Source organism: Anoplopoma fimbria, chromosome 18 (assembly GCF_027596085.1).
Source record: "Anoplopoma fimbria isolate UVic2021 breed Golden Eagle Sablefish chromosome 18, Afim_UVic_2022, whole genome shotgun sequence".
NCBI lineage: Eukaryota > Metazoa > Chordata > Actinopteri > Perciformes > Anoplopomatidae > Anoplopoma > Anoplopoma fimbria.
Window position 1 is genome coordinate 7,946,353 of NC_072466.1, and position 25,942 is coordinate 7,972,294.

A 25,942-nucleotide genomic window follows, 5' to 3' on the forward strand; every position below is an offset into this window, starting at 1 on the left:
AACTATGGTTATACCATTAACCTTTAAGTGCGGTTGTGTGTAGGTTTCGTGACACTTTCAGATAAGAGCAACTATGATATGTTGCTGTGCTGATGCTCTGATCTGATTCGTTAATAAATAAAATAACAGTTGAACACTTTGAATTGTTTAGGTCTTCTAAGAGAAAAACCCTAGCTGGCCACGATATTAATTGTTACCCAACCATTATGTGTACATTATTGTGTTTCCATAAAGACAGATTACATAGTAACTATGATCTCAGCTCACTGAAAGATATGCAGATATATAGCACTTGTACTAGCCTTTTACAAAAATGAGACATGACAATACTGTACATGTTAATGAGTGCATCAGGCAGCGTTCTATTTAATCATGCAAACTGTGCAGATGTACAACTCCAAAGCCTTATACTGAAAGAAGGTATGCCCTTTCACTTTAATGTAAGACAATAGAATGAAAGGAAACAGACATTTTTATATCTTCATTTATAGATTTATTGTTGTCTCATGGCTGTCCCAATTCTTTTTAGCGCTTGAGAAATCCATCCAATGTTTCATCCTCCACTGCAATTTCAAATGCTGTGTAGTCCTAAAAGAAAGAGAGATCGAAAAGGTATTGAGGTTCAGAGATTTGGGGATGAGGGTGGATGCAGCGAGACAGAGAGATAGTAGTAGTTATCATACTCATATTCAAACAAATCTTAAAATATTTATTAATCTTTATATACTGTAGAGATCGATGCCGTACATCTTATATTATCCTAACTAAACTGAACTAAAAGTTATCATGTTTGAGGGAATAATACGTAACTACATTTTACTTTGTACCTCTTAAAGGCAGGGTTGGTAATCTTTATAAAATGTTTTGATATTTTTGAGGAAATTCTGATTACATCCTGACACCAATAAATTAATCAAATGCTCTGAAAAAAAAAAAATAACAATAAAAAAAAAAAAATCTTTGCCTGTCGCAGGACTGTAATAGGCCTGCCTGCCTTTGCGTATTCTGCCAGAGCACTCATTGCTCGGATAGAAATGAGTTTTCCACAAGCTGTTAGCTTGACAGCTGTGAGCACTAACAATAGCCATGTTGTTTATGTTCAAAATGATTATAATGGATGAATGGCTTTGGAGGGAGGCCTGAAGGGACGGAATGCCACTGTTGCCGACTTGGCAACCTTCTCACTAGATTAAGCAACTTCTGGAGTCAGTGCTGCTAGCTGCTTTCAACGTAAAAGAGTTGGCAACACTGTGCTGGGTTTCTCGGTTGGATGATTTTTTAAATTTAGCGTACTGTTTGTAAGGTTACCAACCCTGCCTTTTTGCAACCTGTAAGGATCAAAGGTGCAAGCCTAAAGCCATAACAGCTTTTCTGACAAAACAAAATCTGAATGGAATGATGAAATTACTCAGAACCTTCCTTGAGCAACCTGGAGTGTGTGTGTGCATGTGTGTGCCTGTGTGTGTGTGTGTGTGTGTGTGTGTGTGTGTGTGTGTGTGTGTGTGTGTGTGTGTGTGTGTGTGTGTGTGTGTGTGCCTGTGTGTGTGTGTGTGTGTGGGGGGGGGGGGGGGGGGTTTGGCTTTGGGGAATATAGGGTGTTTGCCAACATACCTGTGTGTTAATAGCGTGCGTGCGTGTGTGTGTGTGTGTGTGTGTGTGTGTGTGTGTGTGTGTGTGTGTGTGTGTGTGTGTGTGCGCATAAACCTGTGGGTGTGATATACTGTAAATATTGATTTAATTGCTGTATCTACACCACTACCACTATTTTTTCCTCTTTCCAAATGCAGCAAGTGTGCAAATGATTAACATTTTATTAACATTCCATTACTTTTGAGAAAGTGTATTTGTCAATACACCGTATTATACTTTAAGTGTGTAAATGATTAATATTTTATTAACATTCCATTACTTTTGAGAAAGTGTATTTGTCAATACACCGTATTATACTTTTGCAGGTTAATGTGTGAGATTTACCCCACAGTAGTGTTCTCCATTGCATATCTGAGGGGGCAGTGCAGAATCGTCCTTGGCCAACTCCCTCATTGCTGCTTTGTGTTCAGGATCCTGAGCAATGTCCACAGCTTCGTAGTTGATCTTTTTGCTATCCAGGACATCAAAGATTTTTTGCTGATGTTTCTTTATCTGGAGAGGACAGTCTTTTATAAGTTACATACACCGTCAACAGTGAGCAGTTTGTCTACAGAAACAAACTGTACTGCAATATGATATACTGAATTCAACATAACTTATGCCTATTGTCAAATGTTACCAATATGCCAATGTATTAGCAATATAATAAAACAATTAAAAGAATGAAGCAAGTAAGATTGCATACTGTACCTTTATGGAACCGCTTACGCTGGTATAAAACACTTTGATCGACATGTCTGCGATAAGAACAACTTCCAGAGACAGATTGAGACAAATGCAGGGAGACAGTGTTCCAGTATCCTCAATGCAGGTATGTGGAGCTGGTTTAAAGCAACAGCAGACAAGGAGAGCAGGTTTGGACATGGCCTACCTGCCTGCATGGACACACCCACTTGTGTGACATGCCATTCCAGGTGTATAGCCTGCCTGTACTAATTGTGAAAGCAAAAACCCACAAGCACTACCACCAGTGGTGAAAGGCAACTAATTACATATACTCAAGTGCTGTACATAAGCACATTTAGAGATACTTGTTGACTTGATTATTTCCAGTGTGTGCTACTTTGTACTTCAACTCCACCACATTTCAGAGGTACATTTAATTCAACTACACAGGCCTTTTTCTTGGAGGATGTTTAGAGAGGAAAAGCACAGACGTAAATGATCAAATATTTGATGGCTGAATTCAATTTTTGCTGCTTTGACATTGTGAATATTGTGTTAAGATGATAACTGATGATTGTGATGTAAAGGATTTTACACAAGTTAGGAATTCCTTTCTGTATTTGAAGGTGTGTATTGTAGGTTTCATCCCATTTGCTCCTTAATCTGCAGGGTGTAATCAATCAAAAAAATGAAAAAGCTGCAAGTGTTTTAAGAAATAAAAATGTATTGATCAGATCACATACACCAAATAAAGCAAATTGTCAAGCAATACAAAGAAAAAATAATCAGTATCTTCCCACAGGACAGTGGACCTTAGCTTTGTGATTGGCAGAATCTCGCAGAAAAACAAAAATCACTTTAGAAACAAGTATGAAAATAAGTGTTGCCCTTTTAAACAAACGTAATTTATGTTACTCAAAATCACATTTTCACCTCCAGTGGTCACACCAGGGTGTATCAATAAACCAAGACATCTCTGTTGGGTGTGGTTTCTGGTGCAACAGACTTAAAACTTTCAGCCAGAGAGAATCATAAAAGCTTGTTTTATCAGCCAGGTGTTATGTTACTCTTTAAATTTAGTGAAATCGCATGACATTATGACGTTATTGATTCCTTGAGGCATTTGGTTATCACGAGAGAAAGAGTGGTTCGAGCTCATAACACACTCTCCCAGCCAGGTCTTCAGGTTCTGTCTCAACAGAGTTATCAACATCAGCATTGCTGTCTTCCGAGCCGCGACTTTGTGCATGCCCAGTCACTTGGGTGTTTTGGCCTCTGAGGGAAATAAGGAGGGAGACAATTGCAATCACATGAATGTCTTTCAAGTTGCAAGGTGCATATCTTAGTAAAAACATCAGCTAGATTCTTTTAAGCACCTTCCATCGAGTGCTCCGTTGCTCTTGTCATCCATATCTTGCTTTATTGCTCCTCCAAACCTGTTACTAAACCGAACCATGGTACCTGAAATATAAAAAAAAAAATGATGAATCAAATACTGGAGAAACCAAGAACAACTAGGTATATGTCATTTTCAGACCTGCATAACTACATTTATTTGGGCCACCTGTGGGCAGCACAACAAGCTGTAAACACATCGACATATTAATCCCCTCTAAAGCAAAGAGTTACAGCAGCATTACTTTGGTTTTCAGGTATGCTAACAGTGCTTGTCTGCCATTCGGTGCTGGGCGGAGTCATCTCATCATTCTTTGTGGATTACATTTATTTTTATTTTTTCAGTCTTGAACCCTTTGAAGTGGAAACAAGGTGTAAACCCAACACCAACGCATTATAACTGTGAGTCGAAGGCCATAAAACCAACTCAATGTGCTAAAAGATGAAAAATGCTCTGAGCTGGGGAGAACTCCACATGCTGCAACTTTTGCATTTTCATTTCAATGTTTTACATTGTTAATATCAATAAATGAATTGGTGCAGCTTTAAACAATCTAGACGCATTTTATGATAATAAGACAAAGGGGGCATTGGGGGCATTTTGTAATATGAAAAGTGTGTGTATGTCTGCCACTTACCAGCACCCCACCGTCTCCTTCTCCAGACCAGGTAACCTATAACAAGCACAAGTAACAGCACCACTAGCCCGCCCATACCCACTCCTAAGGCAATTGAGGATGATGTTGCTGTAGGGGTTAAAAGACCAAGTAGAAGAGTTAGCGATGGAGAAAAACTAGCTATAATAAGATGAATAGTCTCACATGGGCTCTTTGGATCTTACCGACTACACTGACTTGGAGTGACTTGGAGGGAACAGAGCAGAAGTACGTTGAGGAGATGTTAACTGCGTAGACACAGTAATACTTTCCTTGTTTTTTATAATCTATATCTGTGAATTCAAAGTATGCCAAGTAGAAGATAGAGTGGCCAAACGCTGGCACCGTTTCAGTGGTGTTCAAGTTAGACTCTGTTAGATAGAAGACACCTCCAGTATACTTGGAATGAATTGAGCAAGTGACGGATAAGCTGCTGCCTTGGGTGACTGATATTTTTTCAGGGCTGTAGATCACCATTGCATGAGGAGATGTCAGGGAGATGCTGGGCTTCTCCAGTTTCACTGCGGAATAGAAGACAGATTTTTACAAACTCATTTAGATCATAAAACAGGTTTTGCAATCTTGCACAGTCAAACTTCCAACAATTATGTTCAACTGGACAAACACAGCAGACAAGTATTGACCTGTGACGGTGAGATCAGCAGTATTTCCTTGAGGATAATTGATGATTTGATTGGCCAGTTTCTTTTGATATTCACAGAAGTATGACCCCCTTTGGCTGAAGTCCACTGCGGGGAAGGTAAAGGTTGCAGCTTCGTTCTCAGAGTATTTTTCTAATCTAAATGAGTCTTGGGTCCTTTTCAGGACAAATGTCCCACTCATGTGTTCAGTTATTACAGTGCAGGTGATCTCAACTCTTTCGCCCCAGTTTACCTCTGGAGCAGGACTCAAAGTGATTTGGGGCTTCTGTAGAGAACCTGTAACAGACAATAAGTTGTAGTTAGTTTTGTCATAACAGCCAACGTAGCTTCATTTAATACCAGTTGGGAGATAATGACTTCACCCACAGATTAAAAATGAGCCAGGTCTCTTACCTAAACAGATAGCGCTAGCATCTTCACCATGCCCGCAGTTATTTTGTCCAAAACCGGGATGTGTACATTGTGTGAGAGCAGACTCTTCGCCATTACAACCCACATTATCCAGCCATATTGGACCAGTGCCTCTGCCAAAGTGGGCACTTGGAGGAGCAGAAACTGCATGACCACAGCCAAGCTGTCTACATACCACATCGGCATTGCTCATTTCCCAGTCATCGTCACACACAGTTCCCCACTGGCCTTTATAGAGGACCTCCACCCTTCCGGAGCATTGACCTGAGCCGCCAACCAACCGAATCGGTGCTGCATATGAAAAAAAGCATAAGTGAGTTAAAACACATTCATTCTAACACGCAAAGTGAACTGCATTTTGAAAGTACCGCTTGTCCCACCCTCATATCAAAAGCTTATTTCAACAGAAGGGAATTAAGGTTGTCTTACAGAAACATAACGATGTGGAATATTCCTTGATGTAATATACAGTATGTCACATTTGTCATGCAAATGAAACATTAAAGCAATAGTTTGACATTCTGGGATATATCGTAATTGGCCTGCCTCGGGGCGACTGGTTGCCCCGTCGCTCAGAGGTCCCTGCGGCCGATCCACCCGGTCACAGCTTTTTTCTGTCCTGGCCCCTCAGTGGTGGAATGAACTCCCCACTGACGTCAGGACAGCAGAGTCGCTGCCCATCTTCAGGCGCAGGCTGAAAACTCACCTCTTCAGGAAGTACTACCCGGAGCCTTCCTCGTAGCACTTATGGCACTCGTATTAGTTGCTGCACTTACTGTATTCGTATCAGTTCGCTGCACTTATTGAATTTGTATTTGTTTACTGCACTTATCCTATTCGTAGTAGTTTGTAGCACTTACTATATTCGGATTAGTCTGTTGCAATTATTGTTTTCGTAGTAATCTGCCTCTGCACTATACTTTTGCTCTGGCTTATACTTTGAGATGCTTGTTTAAGAAAGGAGATGCACTTATGACTTCTGGTGACTAGTAGTTCTCTTGAATACCTATGTTGAATACACTTCCTGTAAGTCGCTTTGGATAAAAGCGTCTGCTAAATGACTGTAATGTAATGTAATGTAAATGTAATGGCCTGGCACAAAGCCTGCCTAGCACATTATACCAGTTTTATAATTCACAAAGGGTAGCTGTTACACAACTTTCTTTCAATTGTCTTTAATTTAATTTGCTGGCTCCAGCTACTTAATTACCTTACAGAATTGAGAGCTGTATCAATCTCCTCATTTATCTCTTGACAGCAAAGCACATTTGTGTATTACCTAATATGTCTTGTATGATTGTAAGTACATATAATCATTTTCAACTCACACACTGTTTTTACTCGTTATAATACAATTTTAATACAAATGCTGATGATTTGATCTTGTTTGTCTAACTGTGTGTGAGATTTTTGAACAGAAATTGAAAAGGCTTTACCTGCACAGACAGCACCAGCGTCATGGTCGTGCCCACACGTGGCTCCTCTGAAACCTTTGACTGAGCATTGCTGAATAGATGTCACATTGTCAAAACATGAATCACTAGCGTCGACTACTGATCCAATGCCCTGGCCAAAATGGGCACCACCGAAAGAGTTCACTGAATGTCCGCATTCCAGCAGCTCACACACCACCTGAGCTTTATTCATGGTCCAGTCTGTGTCACACACCGTTTGCCACTCGTTGCCATGACGGACTTCTAGTCTGCCAGAGCACTCATCCTTACCACCAATCAACCGGACCTCCAAACTTCCTGTAAAGTCAAGTTAACTAAAATCATTTTACAGTATCAGATCTTTCAAATACATTTGAAATTGGAGAAAGAAATGTTCTAGAAATTTGGCCAAAACTGGACCTTGTAATTTGTCTATCAAGCCATGTGGGCGAGAGATTGAAAGCAGCATTACAGTAGGTAGGAGCAAGTTTTGCAAAACTAATGTCACTAATATAGATAAAATAATACAAAGAAATAGGAGAGATACAATTGAACAACAACAATGTATATGGGTTTTTTTTATTACCTGTGCAGATGACACCAGCAACTGAGGTGATGTTGCAAGTTCTGTCTCTAAATGGTCTTTGTGGGCACTGACTTAATGTTGACTCCAATCCATTGCATTCAATTGAATTCATCCAGGTCTCTCCTGAGCTATGGCCAACCTCGGAAATGGTGGTAATCTTATGAGTCTTCCCACAGTCCAGCTGTCTGCACACCACATTTGCGTCATTCACATCCCAGGATTCACCACACACGGTCCCCCACTGGCCTTTGTTGAAAAACTCCACTCTTCCAATACAGCGATTGTGCCCATCGGACAACTTCACATTACCTTGAAATGACAGTTGTATTAATGTTAAGTTAAAATTTGGTCTTGTTTCTATGTGGGCACTTTTTTGATCATAGTTGAAATGGCCTGCATTACATTGTTAGTCGATGCTTCGTCCCATTTGTAATTTGAGCACCTCCTTTGTTATTCTGTGACTATGTTAGTTACTCAATGTCATGTTTAAATCGCAAGGTAACCTTTGTAGTAATGAGGTTGCTGGTCTTTTAGCTACTGGACGCTTTGCTTTGTTTTTTGATAGCCTTGTCATTTGTCATATCGTCATATTATCTTGGACCGTTAAAGAACCTAGTGAGAATCAGTGCGTCAGAGAGCTAGGTTAACTAGCCTAACTCGCTAGCTTCAACTTTCCAAATGAAGTACAAACTGATCAGCATGATTGGTCCTCCCAAATTTTGAACATTGTGAAGTGACAAATCACTTTTAATATGGGCTTGTTGAAAAGGGAAGGGGAAAAAAACGCTTGTATCAACGTTGGTAGGCTACATGGCAGGTCTGACCTGCTCTCACATGGAATAAGATAAGATAATCCTTTATTAGTCCCGCAGCGGGGAAATTTGCAAGGCATAATAAGGCAGATGTAATGAAAGAAAGCATTGCTGTTCAAAGTTTATATATTTTAACTTTTTGCCATCCTCCGCAACAGAATTTACTACTGGATAATATGTTGCTTGCTCACAGAAGATAAAACGTTTTTTAAGTTTGCAATATAATATTAAAGCAAGGGCCTTACCTGAACATTTGATGGATACCTCTTCAATGCTACCCAGACTGGTCCTGACAGATTCTGACATTGTGCACTGTGTGAGAGAGCTCTCTCTACCGCTGCAACTGATCTTATACCCTCTAAGCTGTCCACTTTGACCATATGATCCGGAGAACTTGACAGGATCTCCACAGTTTGTCTCTTTGCACACCACTGCAGCTTCATTCGTTCCCCAGTTCACAGCAGATGCTGAGGACCATTCTCCATTATGGTAAAACTCCACCCTGCCCGAGCACAGGTCAGTCCCATTGATCAGTCGAATGTTGGCTGGAAAGTAGAGGGGATTGAATCAGCCTATAATTTGGATATACTGTAGTATAAATAGCTATTATATAACAGTTGAATTCTTGACAATATTCAACTAAATATTCATTTGAGGCATTAGGGGGAAACAGTTGTACGTATTGGACACTGTGTGAAATAAAGTAAAAAAACATGCTAACAACAGAGTAATAAGCAAGATGATACCTGTGCACACCACACCGGCATCTTCACTGTGGCCACAGTTATTTTCTCCGAGGCTGGGATGTCGACAGTGCAAAAGGGACGTCTCATTACCGAAGCAGCCCACATCGTCGAGCAAGATGTCCCCTTGGCCTTGACCAAAGAAGGAACTGGTTTTGGCTGTCTGAGCTGTTCCACAGTCCATGGCTCTGCACACCACCTGAGCATCTTTGATGTCCCACTCGTCATCACAGACTGTTCCCCACTGGCCGTCATGCATGATCTCCACTCTACCAGAGCATCGGTCAGTGCCATTGACAAGGCGTAGCGGTGGATTACCTGAGACAAGCTCCATTTATGTTAAAAGTACTCACAAGTTAAAGTGACATTTTGAAATATTAAGCTTTAACTGCACTTTCAAATGAACTCAGTTAAGTATTTTCCTTCTAGTTACTTAGTTGCCACCATCAGGCCAAGAAATATTCACATGTAAATAAGAAAATGAAATGCACCGATCTTGTTTTTAATGACCACGTGTCCTTTGCTATATTTTGTGTCTTACCTCCGCATGAAATAGAAGCTCCTTCACAGCCCCTAGTGTATTCTCGAAGTTTGCATTCGGAGATGGAGCTCACATTGCCAGTGCATTGAATTGTGTACCCTCTCAGTGCGCTGTCACCAAAATGGAAGATTTCTTGGTTTTTTTTGGGTATTCCACAACTGAGTTCCTGACACAACATTGCAGCCTCATCTTTGCCCCAGTTGTTACAAATCTTGCCCCATTGGCCGTCATGAGAGACCTCCACTCTGCCAGAGCAGCGGTCAGTCCCATTGAACAATCTGACCGATTCTGAAAAGCAGAATTGTATTTAAAATGTTCAAAAAATATATATTCACATTTCAGCAATGAAATACAATATTTTCACATGAAAGGATTTGTGTTGAGGATAACAGATTGTAACTAGTTCTGAATCTGTGATATTGCACCAAAGAGCAACTACAAAAGGAGGAACAGCAAAGGATGATTTTGTAATTGAATATTTTTCTAGTTGAAATTTGGAAGTAATGTTTAAGAAAGTTCCTCAGTAAATATCAGCACGGGGATAGCTGCCAATACAGCAGCTACATATATAGCACAAATGCATGCAAAAAACAATCAATATTTTCCATAAATAGCATATTGCACACAAATGCACATATGGAAATGCCCCTTGGATTTCCATTTAAGTATTCTAAAGAGATAGAAAAGTAAAGAAAAGATTACTGTAGTATTTCCATCTCTTATTTAAAGTCATTATCTTCCATGTTTGTTGTTATATTGCACTGACATTGAAAATTGGGGTGCCATCAGAATTCTGACCAACCTGATTTCATGACTATATTGTACTTGAAGTAACAGAATAGTATTTGTTACCTGAGCATACAACACTAGCATCTTCGTTGTGGTCGCAGTCATGTTCTCCAAAACCTCTGTGTGGGCAGTCGGATATGGCCTTCTCATGACCAGTACACTCAAGGTCGTCCAACCAAACCTGACCTTGACCTCTGCCGAAGTGGGACTTGTACTTGACGGAGAGAGCAGCGCCACAGTTCAACTCTCGACATGCAACATCTGCTTCAGGCATCCCCCATCTGTCATCACAAATCGTTCCCCACTGTCCATTGTGATAGATTTCCAGTCGGCCAGAGCAACGATTAGTCCCGTTCTTCAGCCGAATTGGTTTAGTGTCTGTCAGGAGGAGAAGAAAAAAAAAGTCATGGGCATGTTTATTTAGAGACCATCCAAAACAGCAGATCTAACTACATAAAGTTTTACACAAAATGATTGATGTGGTCCTAACAGATGGATAACTTACTTGTACAGACAATAGTGGCATCAACACAGCTCTCCTTGCTTTCCTCAAGTGTACACTGTGAGATGGAGCTCTCGTTCCCAAAACATTTGGATTGGACTTTACCAAATCCACTTGTCTCTCCGAAATATTGTTCTTCAGCCCGAGTGATGGGAGTGCCACAGTTAATCTCTTGGCATGCCACGTCAGCCTCTTCATTGCCCCAGTTGCTTTTGCACACTCTTTTCCAGTTGCCATTGCTGTAGAGTTCCACTCTGCCATCACACCGATTGCTTCCGTTGACCACCCTCACATGTTCTGCAAATGATGTGGATAGAAATTGAAATGAAATCAACAAAACGTTAACAAAATCTGCGAACAAGCTCTACTAAAATTCACTATATTAATATTTTATCCATTATTATTCACTAATATATATTAACATATATTCCGTGCGTACAAAAAGAGTGTAAAAACAACCATTCACTATTTTATGGGATGTTATCTGTTGTACTATTTCTTGGGACGGAACGGTTGCCTGGCAACCTGCAGTAAGTTACTGCTCCCAAACTACTCTGCATGCTTACTATGAAGTCAGGAGCCTCTTTGCTTAGCTTAGCATAGCATTAAGACTGGAAAGCTATCATAGCTCAGTCTGATGGTAACATAAATATTTGTGTTATATCTTCTATGTTTAATCTGTACAAAAGCAACTAATGACAAATGCAGAAATCTCTCAATTAAAATAATGTTTGTGTTGATAGAGAACCCCATTGCTGAACCTTGGAAGCTCACTGAGGGCCTTTAAATCTTTGTATTTTACAGTAGCATGCACTAAAATAACTATCACTCTTGACGGTTTTAATACAAAACTATTGAATAGACAAAAGACTCATATTATTAAAACATGCAATTACTATCCCAGGTTCAGAATGGGACACCACAGATTTGACCCATCAAGTTAAGTTAACTTCTAATGTGGAGTACCTTATTAAGAGGAAGTGCATTATGGGCAATGTAGTATCCAGCATTTTTAGAGCTCGATTCATACCTGGGACTAAAAGTCAGGAAATCCCCGCATCTACAGCTTCATTTTTGACAATTCTTGTGCAATACTAAATTGCAGGATCACCACTCAAAATATTACAATTGTTTAAAAATATCCCTCAATTTTATCATAGCAACACCAAGCACTCATGTTGCTCTGTTTGGTTTACCTCCCATCTCTACCTCCTGCCCTTTGCACTTTACATTTGCAGCATGTGCTGACCTTGATGTGCTTCAGCTGCTACAACAGTACCGCCACAGGTAGCAATCATCTTAAAGTAGACAGAAAATTGTTAACTGACATTAAAATTGCTAGATTTTTGATGCCAAAATATGATCAGTTGCTCAAAAGAAATGCTGCGTTAGCTGATTTCTCAACAGCTATTATTTCCCAATTTCAATTGACAGTTCCTCATCTCTGGTCTTGACTAAATTGAGGAAGGGCCTTGTAACACATGGTTTTGTGATGCTTGATTAAATAAGGTCAATAGGTTGTTCATATTTAAAGCAAAAATGTAACATTTTGGGAAATACACTTACTTACTCACTTACTAACTTACTGGCAGAGTTAGATCAGAATATTGAGTTTAGTTTAGTCATAGCAGAACCACCGGAAACAGAGGGATAAAGCTTGCCTGTCCGAATTCGCAACTCTTCTTGAGAAAGCAAATAAGCATATTTTTCCAAAGATGTCAAACAATTACTTTAATGAGTGTACAAAGTGTACTATTTGATCAAGTTCCGATTGAGTGGTATCCTACTGGTAATAACATATTTGAATCAAAACGCAAGTGGGTCAAGTAAAGCAAAATATAAGTGAATGAACAGTCTTACCTGAACAGATAACCCCGGCATCTTCAGAGTGGCCACAGTTATTTTCCCCCAACAGTCTGTGTGGGCACTTGAGGACAGAAGTCTCTGTACCAGTACATTGCACATCATCCAACCAGATCTCGTTCGATCCCTCTCCAAAAAAGGCGCCTGATTTGGCCTCGAGAACTGACCCACAGTTTAACTCTCGGCAAACCACGTCAGCATTGGCAATGCTCCAGTGATCATCACACACCGTCCCCCAGGTGTCTTGGTGGTAGACCTCCAGTCTACCAGAGCAACGCGAAGGCCCGACCACCCTAATTTTGTTACATTCTAGAAAGGAAAAAAGGCACAGTAGCTGTAGGTTGTGTCACCATTAACTCAAAAGTCACCTTTCATTAAATTGGGTCATAGAAATGTGTTTTCAGGTATGAAACATAAAGAGAACTGACTGACCTGTAAGCAGTGGTAGACTCAATAGACCTAAAGCAGAAAGGAAAATGCCCAGAGATTTTTCATGAATATATATTGTCCAATAAATGCTATAATGCTGTTATATCAGCGCTGTGATTCATCAAATCTTTTACGTATCAGGATAAGCTGCTTGAAATGTACCATGAAGTTAGAAAAGCACACACCATAATTGTCCAACATCAACTTTGTCAATTTTTTCAAAGAAAGAACAAGAAAATGATTGTTTCAATTAAGATTTCACTTCGGTTTGCTGTATATATCTCTTGGTTTGGCGAGCATGCAACCAAACTGTTAACTGTACTCATGTGATTTGATATAAGAAGTCAAGAAAAGAAAGTCAAAAGGAAGAAGTCAATAAAAAAAAACTCACCTATTGACAGATAATAAACAAAATGAAGTTTTTCAGCAGTAATGAAGATCATATTGTGTCCTCAAAGAAGATCAAACGCTGTCGAGGGAACAGCAAAAACAAGGTACTGTTAAAAAGGATGTTTCTTTACTTTCTCATCTGTCTTCGGCAGAACAAGAGAAGCTTCTGATTTTTGGAAGCATTCCAGCTCTTTCGAAATCTGCAAAAGTGATCTAGTAGCGCTCTTACCTTTTAAATCCAACAAGTGTGGGCAGCTGTTTAAATGACCTCACAATTCAAAATTAAAATCTGATCATATCTGAAACATCAGATTATAACACCATGTACAGATCCAGTAATTGTGATGAATAGAAGAGGCTGCCTGGACTTGGACTGCAAACTGGAAGCATGTTGACATTTTGATCAATCATTAAAGACAGGGGGTGACATTTGAGGAGGAGATATTGTTTTGTTTTACACAATATCTACATTACTATTTGAAAAATACATTATATTCAACAGGAACATACATGTAGAATAATGTTGGTAAGCAGTTGTGAATGACTGTAACGCTGATGTAAGTACACAACAAATGATCAGCTGCAGGAAAATAAAAAACTGAATCAAAAGGAGAGTTGTTTTGTACGAATCGCAAGAGGTGACCACTGACCCCCAATGCTAAACCTGTCCCCTCCCACCTCTGGTTATCACTCACCACAGTCCTTTTATGTTGAATTTGTTTTCAATGAAGTACTATGAACTTTGCAACACATTTGCTGCATCTCCACATCATCATAGACTATTTAAGAGAGCCTCCACAGAACATGTGACTTGGAGTCCAAATCTATGTCACTTAAATAAATATGTTAAATCAAAATGACCCTATATTGTAAATTGTTCAAGATTTTATATTGTTGCGGGAACTTACTACATGAAATTTCTATATTCAAAATGTATTTTAATTCAATGTTGTACCTTCCATTTGAAAATATGGGTGAAAAATCCATTCCACAATCAGTTCCATTATAAATATAAGCGATTGCTATGCAGTGGCATTCTTATTTCAATTGAAAATTCCTGATTTAATTAAGTATTTGCATGCAACATGAAACAAAAATGGCCATTTTCAAGTTTGAATTTTGCTGTATATCATGCATCAAACCTTTATATGTTCAGTTCTGGTAAATATTTTTCTTACCTGACAAAATGGTTTGTTGTTGTTTTTCTGCTCATCTGAATACCAGTTCTGAGCCAACAGAACTTTATAGACTGAGGTTTGTTCTTTCACAAGCGCTTGGCGTGACAGAACCAGTTCTTGTCTCACACCTTATAGTCTACATGACTCATTGGGATTGGACATAAACACTTCCCCTTGTGAAATTCTGAGCCATTTTTCCATTTAAAGTTCCTGTTACAGATTTCAAATACTGCATTACAGTGTCTTCCTTTTAAATGTATATTGTGGGAGAAACCAGAATATCACCACTACACCTTTGGAGCCACAATTTATTTTGCAAAAAGAAATTGTCCCCTAAAGTACCCTAAATAAAATGTGCCCTAAAGTACCCTAAATAAAATGTGCCCTAAAGTACCCTAAATAAAATGTGGAACAGCCACACCCAAAATGAAAGTAATATTTCTACTGAAATATGAATTTCTTTTTTTGTTTTACATCTGGCGAGAGACATCTGCAACTTTTGGGCTAACTCTGGTTCAATAATAAAAAGAATTCTATTGATCAGTGAGCACTGTCCCTTTTAAACGAAGACAATATAATAAATTACAATCACAGCAAGTAGAATAAATCTATTGTTATCTGTTGGCCATGGTTATCACTATCTGTTTTCTTAATTTTCTTAACCAAAAATGTTGTTCTTACTGTCCAATAACAAGAAGCTGTACATGATATTGCATAACTGACTTGTCTACTCAGCATTTTGGGTAGCATTCTTTGGCCATCTGTTTCTCTCATAAAGAATATGCCTCCTGTTGCCATTTCCCAAAATGAACACACCTCAAACTTCCTCTTGATGCTGTAGTTTTGTCTTTTTATTTCAACTACAACAATTACATGCTCACTCACATCTTAACAAGTAAACAACTCCTTTGTTTTACACATACTGGATGTACAATACACAATCAAGTATTTGTTTGTGTTCTTAAGAAGAAGAGAAAAGTTCTCATATAAATGTGTAGCGATATTGAGCTGTTGTGTTCATTGATGAGAATTTTGAGTTGAGTTATTGTAAGACAATTTTTACAGCAGACATTTGACTTCCACAGGTTTTACTAATGGCATCAACGATGACTCTGTTCTACTCAGGTGTCCCTGTTCACCTGTTCATCTGTCCACCCCCTTCTTGTCTTCTCAAGACTATAAAATAGTGACACAGTGAACTCCGTCTTCAACCAGTATTCTCTAATGACAGAACCGATGATACTGAGGTTTGGACAGCAGGTTAAGCACATATTGATGTCTGGGTAAATCATTACAGACACAAAGATTTGCATCATTCTCTGATGGGAAATGACCTCACTACTCACTGTGAGCGGCCTGACAAACAGGACGATCATGTCACAAGCAGGCTAACCGTCCAACAAGTTCAAAGGCAAACTTGTGAGGAACAGATTAAACGTGACTCTTTTAATGAGCAGATCTCAGCACAGTTTCTTTTGAAGTGGGTTAAAAAGCTTTACCGCTGTTGCTCTATTCAGAGAGATACAGGTGTTGAGTGTTTTTATTAATTGGTCACTAGGAAGGCACAGTGGATTTTATATACTGGTGTGAGTTGAGAGTTCAGTTTCTCAACCTCTTTCCTCATGAGCTACCACCATTAGTTCACCCATGTATGTTCAGTGACCTCCTCACACAAATGATCTGCTTGGTTGTCTTTGCTACCTTATGTTTCCAACTCTGGAATCTGTCTTTGAGTCCACTTTTCTTATCCAATCACAATCGCTGCACAAAATCCAGATTATTCTGACTCTGTATGTATGACACTACACGTACAACTCAAATAAGTGTTTACATCATTTTGCTTTTAGTAACCAATTCAGGATTTCTGCATCACATAAAACAACTCCTCACCACCTCTACAAAAGGGATTAAGATTTACATCAAATAGGCCTTCCACTTTTGTGTGTGCGGCGCTATTGTTCGTTGTTGTAGTATTACATGACCATATGAAAGATACTGTGGCAAATTTACGTAGAAAATTGCATGCTTTTACACAGTAAAGTGAGATTGAGTATAACTCTCACAACCCTTTTACAAACAGAAAAATGCTGCGATAAAGCACGAAAGTGTCACGGACAGAGAGGTGAAGCATACCTTACATTACATTCAGTACATTTAGTGGGTTCAAATGGCTTGTTATCTGTTCACAAATCATCATCATAACAAAGTCACAACACATCATTTAACAACACAAGGACACAATTCAGCCAAATAGGAATGTTGTTTGTACATTGATGCCCCCTGCATGATTTGAAAGAAGTAAAAATGACATCCTTTAAAATGATGGCATGACATTTAGGGAGCATGTCTAGTGAGGGTGCATCTGTTTGTGCATGGAATTCATGTGTAAACATAAAGGAATTAGTTATCCACCCACCCATGATAATTTAATAAGCACGAGAAACATGCTTAGTGTTGGTGTTTGGAACAGAGGACATAGAATACAGATTGGAGGAGGTCACTGCGGGTTGGCCATGATGTGTCAACCTATGTCCATTTCATGAAACACACAGAGGGCAGTGTGCTCACATTTCAGCATCTGTTTCTATATACAGCGAAGGGGAGACAGCAGGGGAAGCCGAGTTGAGGTCTGTCCGTGCAGAGCTTTGCAACTTGATTATCTCTGAGCAATAAACAATAATTTCGTATCTCCCTTCCTCTGTCTGATAAGATTTTGGAGCATTAATCTGGGAAGTGCACTCCTATGGCTCATGACTGTGATTGTAACCATGCTTTAGCTACAACGGCCTGGATTAGAAGATAAAGCTGGCACTGTTTTTCATGATGTCAACAAATCCCATGAAAAGACCAAAACCAACCATAAATTGATCCGACTGACATCTGCCCTCAGTAAATTGAACCTGGGCACTGTAGTATACTTTGATTCAATCACACAAACATGGTCCTGCAGCTGTAAATACTCATTAAAGCACCACATGTGTATTATTCCACTGCTTAAAATAGTCCCTACAAATGAGCTATTTACTCCTGTTTGAGTAACATTTGCTAAAAACTACAATGCCCTGCTGTTTTAGCGAGCTTCTTGGCCGTTTAAAAAGCATGAAACTATATATTTGAAACCTATTAATAAAGACTATGATCTTCAGGAGGTACTTATGGGCTAGGGGCTGAATGTCAAAGAAAGGGTAGGGAAGTCAGAACGTACTATGAGACTAACACATTGTTGGTTGTGATCTTTTTATTGGATGTATCGACTACAATATATAAAACACACAATAACTGCCACCCTGTCCTTTAATCAAATAAGTTTGGCCGTGGAATGATACAAGTAGAAGGTTTGTTTTGAAGACAGTGACTAGATATGTAACATGAATGCTGGCAGTGATATAGGTTATCATGTCCATCCCACACACAAACACAAATACACACACACACATATTTCAGGTTACACTTACTTGACGCAACCTTCATTAACAGCTACTGATTGAAACAGACAAACACACTCACACACATGCTAAGGCATATACACACACATTATAGGTCATAGGTGTGTATTCAGGTGACTTGTGTGCTACACTTCATCAGTTCTTTCCCCATTCACTGCGTTGTGTATTGACTTAGCAGCTGGTCTACCTGCTACATCTACTTTGCACAGAATTTATGCTACAGCCGTCGTTTGCTGTCACAGTGTATTAAACGTGTAAAGGAAACATAAATGCATCCATCGTAAAGTGAATCCCCTTCTTCTGTGATTAAGTCTATCTTGAGAATCAGACACTTCTTGGAGACGTAAGTGATTGGAGTGTTTGAAGAGTCAGGAGAGGTGACACAGGGTGAAATCCGTGGGATATGATGTTTGGCAACATGCTAGCACTGTAGCAGGAGGAACACGTGAAAAGAGGTGATGCAACACAGGAAGCCATGCGGTTTTCATCTTCATATTTAAAAAGGTTCCCGGGACGTCATTTCCCAGCAGTTCGATCTAGGCTATGACTCAGAATCCTATTGGGGGGGGAAAGAGGTAGAGAGATTGAACAATTGTCATCTACATTCATACATTATCCACACATGCTATATAGCAAAATAATTCCTTCTAAACATGAAATATGAGCACGCTGAATGTATCTGCAATATGCTGCTGGTTTGCACGTAATCAGATCTCTTTTAACTTAGTTAACCAATCAACTGTGAGAAGAGAGACCGAAAAAAGGATGTGACGGATGTATGGAAATAAGGTTCTTTGATGTTTGGTAAGAGGATCATTGAATGGTCCCTGTAATTTTCCATTCTTCGGTCCAAATCTACTATGCAGATGAGAGATACTCAGCTGTGTACTGTATTAGTTTCCCCGAACATCTAAGCGCAGAGATCACATTTGCTTCCCACCGGTTGAACTGGGAACTAGGATTATCTAAATTCCAAGAAGATCTTTGGGAGATACAGCAGTTAAAGTTGGTGCTTTTAAACTGACTTCCCTTTTTGCTACCAAAAAAAAAGCTGATGTGCATGAAATGCCAATCAAAATATAAATATAAATCAAGCATTGCAGAAACTACAGCTGCTGATCCAGCACTGTGGAGAAACGCTGCCGTGTTTAGTGTTTGAGGAAGTTAGACCTGACAGCACATCTTGTTGGCTGTAGGATTTATACCACAAAAACAACAGTGTGTTTCAGTGTCTTCAAATGCATACCCTCCCTTACTTTCACAGAGGGTTGGGAACTGAGCCCAAGGAATGCAAACACAGTGTTGTCCTCCTTTGACTGGAAGAAGTCCTCATAGTCCTGAGGGGGGAAAAAACAAAAAGAATTGAGGATGTTACATAATCTCTATGTTTGAAAGATATTTGTAAACATCCCTGACAAATAGTTCCTCCTCCTCCTCCTCATCTGCTTTTAATATAATTCAGTTGCCATGACACTGTAGAGTAATGTTGGATTACCTTGGCCAGTGAGAATGACGGCAGGCAGAGCAGATAATCTGTCCAACCCATGAAACTGGATTACGACAGGATTACAGAGTGGTGTGCAGGCTCACTGGAGGACATAAACTAGCAAGCAGTGACGGATCTAACTCATTCACCAGCATAGGTAGCTCCACTTTGCACTGACTTAGACTGATGTGACCTGTTGTGCATAACCAGCCTGAGCATTAACATTCATTTAGTACATTCTAACCCGCTGTTCCTGTGTTTAATGTTCTGTTTTCTCTTGTTATATGCTAAATATATGTACAAAATTTTCCCATTTTTAAGTATTTTTATCAAAATCCTTCAAAATCTTTATTCTTCCTTTAAAATGTTTAGAATTTTTTTCTGGACGACTCATTTGCAAGTGGCATAATGACATAAATGTATCCAATCAAATGTGATTTTGGACGACCTTAAGGTACCTTTTGTAGGTTTTTTTTACCACTAGTGTCACTGTACATCAATGTTTTGATAAGTAGATCCACAGACTGTCTGTATCTCATTTTCCATTAGTACATGCATCATGCGAATCAGTGAAAATGTCACATTATACGCCTACCTTTAAAGATCAGATGTGCAAAATTACTGGAAGTCCGTAACACGGTCCAAATGGTCGATTGCTCATTATTAAAATTTGATACAAAAAAATCCATCGTACCCCACAGTAGCGATCCTCGTTGAATATCTGTGGAGGCAGTGGGTTGCCTTTCTCCGGCTGCTTGTCTTTGGGGATGTTGCGGTACATCTGGAGCCTCTGCTCCTCCAGCATGGTGATGTCTACTTCCTGGAAGCTGATCCGGTTGGCCTCCAAGAAACCCACCACTGCCTGCTGATGCTTTTTTACCTGGAACAGGTCAGAAAATGGATAAAAGAAAGAAAGAGGGTGGAGGGAAGTATGGTCAGTTTGGGAGATGGTGAAGTAGATACAGATGTAGATTAATCTCATAGAAAAGAAAAACAACAGAGACTTTGTCACATCAATAATGAGCTAAAGCAAACTAACAACCAGTTCACTGAAGAGGGAACCACATCTTGGAGACTATGCAATGAACTTTCCCCTTTGTGTTCTATGGGATGGACACAACACAGATCCCTATGGTATTATCCCCGTACATGCTCTGTGACATTCTCCAAGTGAGTGAAAGTGCACGACAGTGACTGAATGCTGAGAGAAAAAAGTAGGGATAATTTTAGACGACAGAAAACTCCCACGGAATGAAATGTCGTAAACACAGAGAAACAGTCCACATGTCTTGGAGTTATATGATGAGAATGATGATCGGAATTTGCTCAATTAGCTTAGATGCAAATGGAAGACTGACTCATTTTACCAAATTTCAACAGTACTTTGCCTTTTTTTTCAAATGTATCTTTTTCATTCACATCCAGCATGTATTATTTCTAAAATTCTAAAAAAGTTTTTTAAAGCACTGGAATCATTCCACATTCATTGTAATCATTGGTTAATGTTTCACACTTGTAACAACAGCCACTTTGTTCATTCATTCTGTTATGTCTACATTTTTTATCATCTCATGCGGTGATTCAAATTCAGTTAATACAGTGTGTATGCTTTTGCATTAATTAACATGACAAAGGGCTGATTATTCAAAACATGTTGGGGGCGAGACAGTGTGGACAAATAAAAACAAGGTCATGCATGTTGTCACTCAATGATCATTTATTATCGTGTACCCTAGATTTATTTTTAGGAATTCTGTCTTTGATGCATAAAATGAAAAAGTTAATGATTAAACTAAATGTGCTTGTCGTGTGTGTGTGTGTGTGTGTGTGTGTGTGTGTGTGTGTGTGTGTGTGTGTGTGTGTGTGTGTGTGTGTGTGTGTGTGTGTGTGTGTGTGTGTGTGTGCATGTAATGTCTGTCCAATATTTTAGTGATGCTAAGGGCCACAATGTAAAACATTATTGTTTTATATTAAAGACAGTAGGAGATTGTTCTGGACAGTCTGTTACAGACACATACCCAGACAAGATAATCTGTCTTCTTTCTATTGGTGATTTCCTTTGTATGGCCATAAAACAGCTTTATCTGGACTCTCGCAAGTGAGTAAATGAATCGCAAGTCTTCAAAGTGAAACATGTGTCTGTTTGCTCTGGTCAAAGGTCAAATCTCCACAGAGAATGACTGGTCTGAGTCTATGCAAAGCAACATAGTACAAATGATATGACCTGCCCCTGAGCTGAAAAGCAGGCAGGCTAAATAATGAAAGAGGTCCCCCCTGTGAGGGTGAGTGAGAGTGTGTGTCAGGGGATGGATGAGTTCAGATTTTGGGTATGCCTGTAGGATTACAGACAAATACACAAATTGCACTCCCAAACAAACACTCCAATGACAGTATATGAGTATGCATGCATTGTTTGAGAGCACTTTCTGAAACGTTGGGATTAGCTGGTGGTGAAGACTAATCCTTCAATCACGGACAGAGAGGGATACAGGCAAAGGGAGGATTGGGATTTAAAAAAAATACATACATTTCACCTTCCCTGAGCAACAAAGAAAAACAAAAAAAAAATCTGAAAATTAAAACATTACCACTAAAAGCTATTTTCAGTTTTGCACATTATTTTTTGTCAAGAGGAGGGATTGCTATGCTTTCCAAGCATAAAATAATTTCTTTGGTCAGATAATGTGAGGACATAAAGTGGTATTTTTAATTAATAAAAACTACATTCATGATAATTACTGGGGCATTAGGAATTACAACAACAACAAATCTGACAAGACTGAACCTGATGCATGTCCACTGAGGAGGGTGGGGGGATAACCTAATTTACACTTCATTCATTCTGTGGTGATGATTTCCGCCCCACTAATCTGCTGTTGTTAAACTGCGAAATGCTCATTTTATGTAGCGTTTTGATTATTACTCTTCCCTCAAGTCTGCTCACGTATTCCTGCTTGTGTTGCACATGTCTGCTTTTCAGATTTCATCTCCTGACTTCACTACATTCACTGTCTCCCTGCATCTCTATCTCACACTACTATCTCTCTTTTTTTCACTCACACACGTCCATTTCACTTCAAATCAGCCGGAGGATATCCAGTCTCACCTTCTCCCCTTAATTCAATCACTTGTAACTCAATTGAAAAGCATTCACAGTAAATTACATTCACATGAGCTCAACACTCGCTTAACTGACCCAAATGGCGGACCTATTCAGGCGTGCATGACTGTGTATGTGAGAGAGTCTGTGTTTTAAATGGATGTGTCATAGGGTTAAAAATAACTCTTTTTTTGCCCTCTTCTAGCGATGGAGCATGATAAAATAAATATATTACTCATTTTACCCATTACCTAGGACTTGAAGCATTCACAGAGGAGTGTTGTTTGATGATTTTCTGCTGGTACTCAATATCAGCTTGGCCTTCTCAATGGCATGCGCCTGTTGTTTGTCAGGAGACAATACAGCACTAGGGCTAAGACTTATTATGCTACTTCCATTGATGATTCATCTGTACAGTATTTATTTGATAAGCCCATGAATTATCAAGTCTATTAGATGTTAGGAAAAAGTTGCAAATAGCAATTTTTCATAGCTCAAAGTGAAACATTCGACTAACTTTCTTGTCTGACTATCAGTCCAAAACCAAATCATACTGAATATACAATGATAAAAAAAAGTCTCCTGTCATGCAACACAAATCTGTAAATACTGGTTGTGAATCCAACAACGTTATGATACATAGAGGCCATAGTTAATATAGGTAAGGTTATTGTTTGCACACCAAATACGTTCTTTGTTATACCTATTGGAGATAGCAGTTTTACTATATATTGTTAATCATTAAGCTTAAACACAATGAAAGCGAAATACAATGTCAAATGAAAAATATAAACCAATTTGTTGAAAATGCATCTAACGAAAATGCAACAGGCTGAATTGACGTATGCATTGCCCAGAACTCAAAATAAATCTACAATGGCAATAAAAAAAACTGTGCGTCTTAGTTAGTGAACGATCTGTCTGAATGATGCTGAACATACTGAAGTCTCACACACAGGCGCACCCACTCTTATTGTCAATAAACACTCTTCAGCAACCTCAAAGAGTTGCACGTTTTTATAAATATGCCTGCATACCTTATATATACAACTGTCAACAAGCTTGGAAAAAAAACCATTTGCAATCACTCACCGCGACCGAGCCGGTTGAAGAAGCGATGTAAACCTTGATGACCATTTTGATCCCAATTATTACCAGTACAGTCGACAAAAACAAACTGGTAGGAGGTCACGAGAGCAGCGTTTATTGCCCCAAAAAATAATGAAGCTGAAATATCGACTGTGTTTTAACAGAGAGAAGACATGCGCCTCCAGTATTTCAACTGAGCCATAATAAACAACATGCGCGTCTGCTGGCTCCGGCCGCACAGACGCAACAGAGGAATTCCGGTAATAGTTTTCAAAATAAAATACAAACGCTCCTGTGGACAAGAACAAGCATGATTGTACACCATATGTAAAGTCCATCCATACTGTACAATTCAATTCGTTTAGTGTCGATCAAATGTCGACAATGCAATATCATTCAATCAAATCCTGTTTCTTTTGAAGGATTACTTTTGATCCCCCCTCATGTTGCCTGTGGTTAAATCTGGCAACTTGACGCCACCGTTTGTCACTTAGCAGCAAACAAATTATAATCAAATTGGGTGACTTTGAGCATGGCTCTGTGCACCTGCACTCTCATGTGCTTTTTATCTTACAATGCATAATGCTGCCAGACTGTGTATATAATACAATAGTTATAATAGTTTCTGTCTGTGTATATATATTTATATATATATAATATTTCAGTTACTGTGGATTCTTTACTGTTTTTATTGCTCATTTGCTTATTTATAATACTTATTTTTGATCTTTTTTTTTTTTTACTATGTCTCTTGTTTGCACTATCCTCTATGCTGCTGTAATCCCTGTAAATTTCCCCGCTGCAGGACTCATAAAGGATTATCTTATTTTATGCACAGATAATTTGTCTTTAAAACACAAGTACAATTTCAATATGCATTGCACAACATGAAGAAATATTAACAGCAGCTGTGGACACGTTTTAGGATGGTATCATAGTCAGGTAGCATTTATGGCATGACATACAGTACCAGTCAAAAGTTTGGACACACCTTCTCATTCAACTACTTTGAAGAATATAAAATATAAAACATATTCTGGTTTGTTGAGCATTTGTTTGTTTACCACATAATTCCATATGTGTTCCTTCATAGTTTGGATGTCTTCAATATTAATCTACAATGAAGAAAAAAATAAAAAATAAAGAAAAACCATTGAATGAGAAGGTGTGTCCAAACTATTGACTGGTACTGTATATCTTAAATGCTGCTTAAGTGACAGACATTGTGTATGCACACATCTTGAAAATATGCATTGCACAACAAGAGATATTCACCATATAATATCAGATGGCCAGAAATACAGTACCAGTCAAAAGTTTGGACACACCTTCTCATTCAATGGTTTTTCTTTATTTTTTTTCTACATTGTAGATTCATATTGAAGACATCCAAACTATGAAGGAACACATATGGAATTATGTGGTAAACAAACAAATGCTAAACAAACCAGAATATGTTTTATATTTTAGATTCTTCAAAGTAGTTGAATGAGAAGGTGTGTCCAAACTTTTGACTGGTACTGTATGAACAGTGCTTTATGACACAGGCACTAAGCATATAATAAGCATTGCTAGATGTGGTATTCTATACTTTCAATTTAAATTCAATTCCATTTATTTTGTATAGCCCAGAATCACAAATTACAAATTTGCCTCAGAGGGCTTTACAATCTGTACACATGCGACATCCTCTGTCCTTCCCTCACATCGGCACAGGAAAAACTCCCCTAAAAACCCCTTTAAGATAAGATAAGATAAGATAATCCTTTATTAGTCCCGCAGCGGGGAAATTTGCAGGCTTACAGCAGCATAGAGTAATGTGCACACAAGAGACATAGTAGAAGAAAGACAAGATAAAAGTAAAAAATGAAAATAAAAAAAACCAAGTATTATAAATAAGCAATAAAAAACAGTAGAAAATCAACAATAACTGAAATATTATATTTACAGACAGAAAAAACTATTTTAACTATTATTTAACTATTATTGCACAGTGTAATGTATTGCACAGGTTTTTATTGTCATGTTATTATTAACAGGGAGAAAAAAGGAAGAAACCTATGGGAGAGCGACAGAGGAGGGATCCTTCTCCCAGGATGGACAGAATGCAATAGA

General features: G+C 38.8%; 3 protein-coding genes across 6 annotated transcripts; all 3 read right to left on the reverse strand.

Moving 5' to 3' along the window:
- Positions 1-498: 498 nt before the first annotated feature.
- On the reverse strand, positions 499-2,924 carry zgc:153284 (uncharacterized protein LOC751696 homolog). The gene is made up of 3 exons (XM_054618309.1): positions 2,341-2,924; positions 1,975-2,142; positions 499-588 (listed from the first exon to the last, which is right to left on the reverse strand). Exons 1-3 carry the CDS (start codon positions 2,512-2,514, stop codon positions 526-528), a joined length of 405 nt encoding a protein of 134 aa, XP_054474284.1. The 5' UTR covers positions 2,515-2,924; the 3' UTR covers positions 499-525.
- A 96-nt stretch (positions 2,925-3,020) lies between these two features.
- On the reverse strand, positions 3,021-14,730 carry LOC129106985 (scavenger receptor cysteine-rich type 1 protein M130-like). Of its 2 annotated transcripts, none has more exons than XM_054618307.1 (17): positions 14,707-14,730; positions 13,530-13,607; positions 13,142-13,168; positions 12,707-13,018; positions 10,850-11,143; positions 10,408-10,722; positions 9,556-9,843; positions 9,018-9,332; positions 8,517-8,816; positions 7,460-7,768; positions 6,877-7,191; positions 5,423-5,731; positions 5,012-5,305; positions 4,553-4,888; positions 4,350-4,457; positions 3,693-3,777; positions 3,021-3,591 (listed from the first exon to the last, which is right to left on the reverse strand). In XM_054618307.1, exons 2-17 carry the CDS (start codon positions 13,579-13,581, stop codon positions 3,447-3,449), a joined length of 3,804 nt encoding a protein of 1,267 aa, XP_054474282.1. In that variant the 5' UTR covers positions 13,582-13,607; positions 14,707-14,730; the 3' UTR covers positions 3,021-3,446. The 2 variants fall into 2 exon arrangements, with proteins under 2 accessions (XP_054474282.1, XP_054474281.1); XM_054618306.1 differs by lacking the exon at positions 14,707-14,730 and adding an exon at positions 13,758-13,886.
- An 829-nt stretch (positions 14,731-15,559) lies between these two features.
- Positions 15,560-24,075, reverse strand: sh3bgrl2 (SH3 domain binding glutamate-rich protein like 2). Of its 3 annotated transcripts, none has more exons than XM_054618910.1 (4): positions 23,831-24,039; positions 20,333-20,518; positions 19,409-19,489; positions 15,560-16,508 (listed from the first exon to the last, which is right to left on the reverse strand). In XM_054618910.1, exons 1-4 carry the CDS (start codon positions 23,873-23,875, stop codon positions 16,404-16,406), a joined length of 417 nt encoding a protein of 138 aa, XP_054474885.1. In that variant the 5' UTR covers positions 23,876-24,039; the 3' UTR covers positions 15,560-16,403. The 3 variants fall into 3 exon arrangements, with proteins under 3 accessions (XP_054474885.1, XP_054474884.1, XP_054474883.1); XM_054618909.1 differs by having other exon boundaries at positions 16,396-18,708; positions 23,831-24,075; XM_054618908.1 differs by having other exon boundaries at positions 16,396-18,708; positions 19,399-19,489.
- Positions 24,076-25,942: the final 1,867 nt, after the last annotated feature.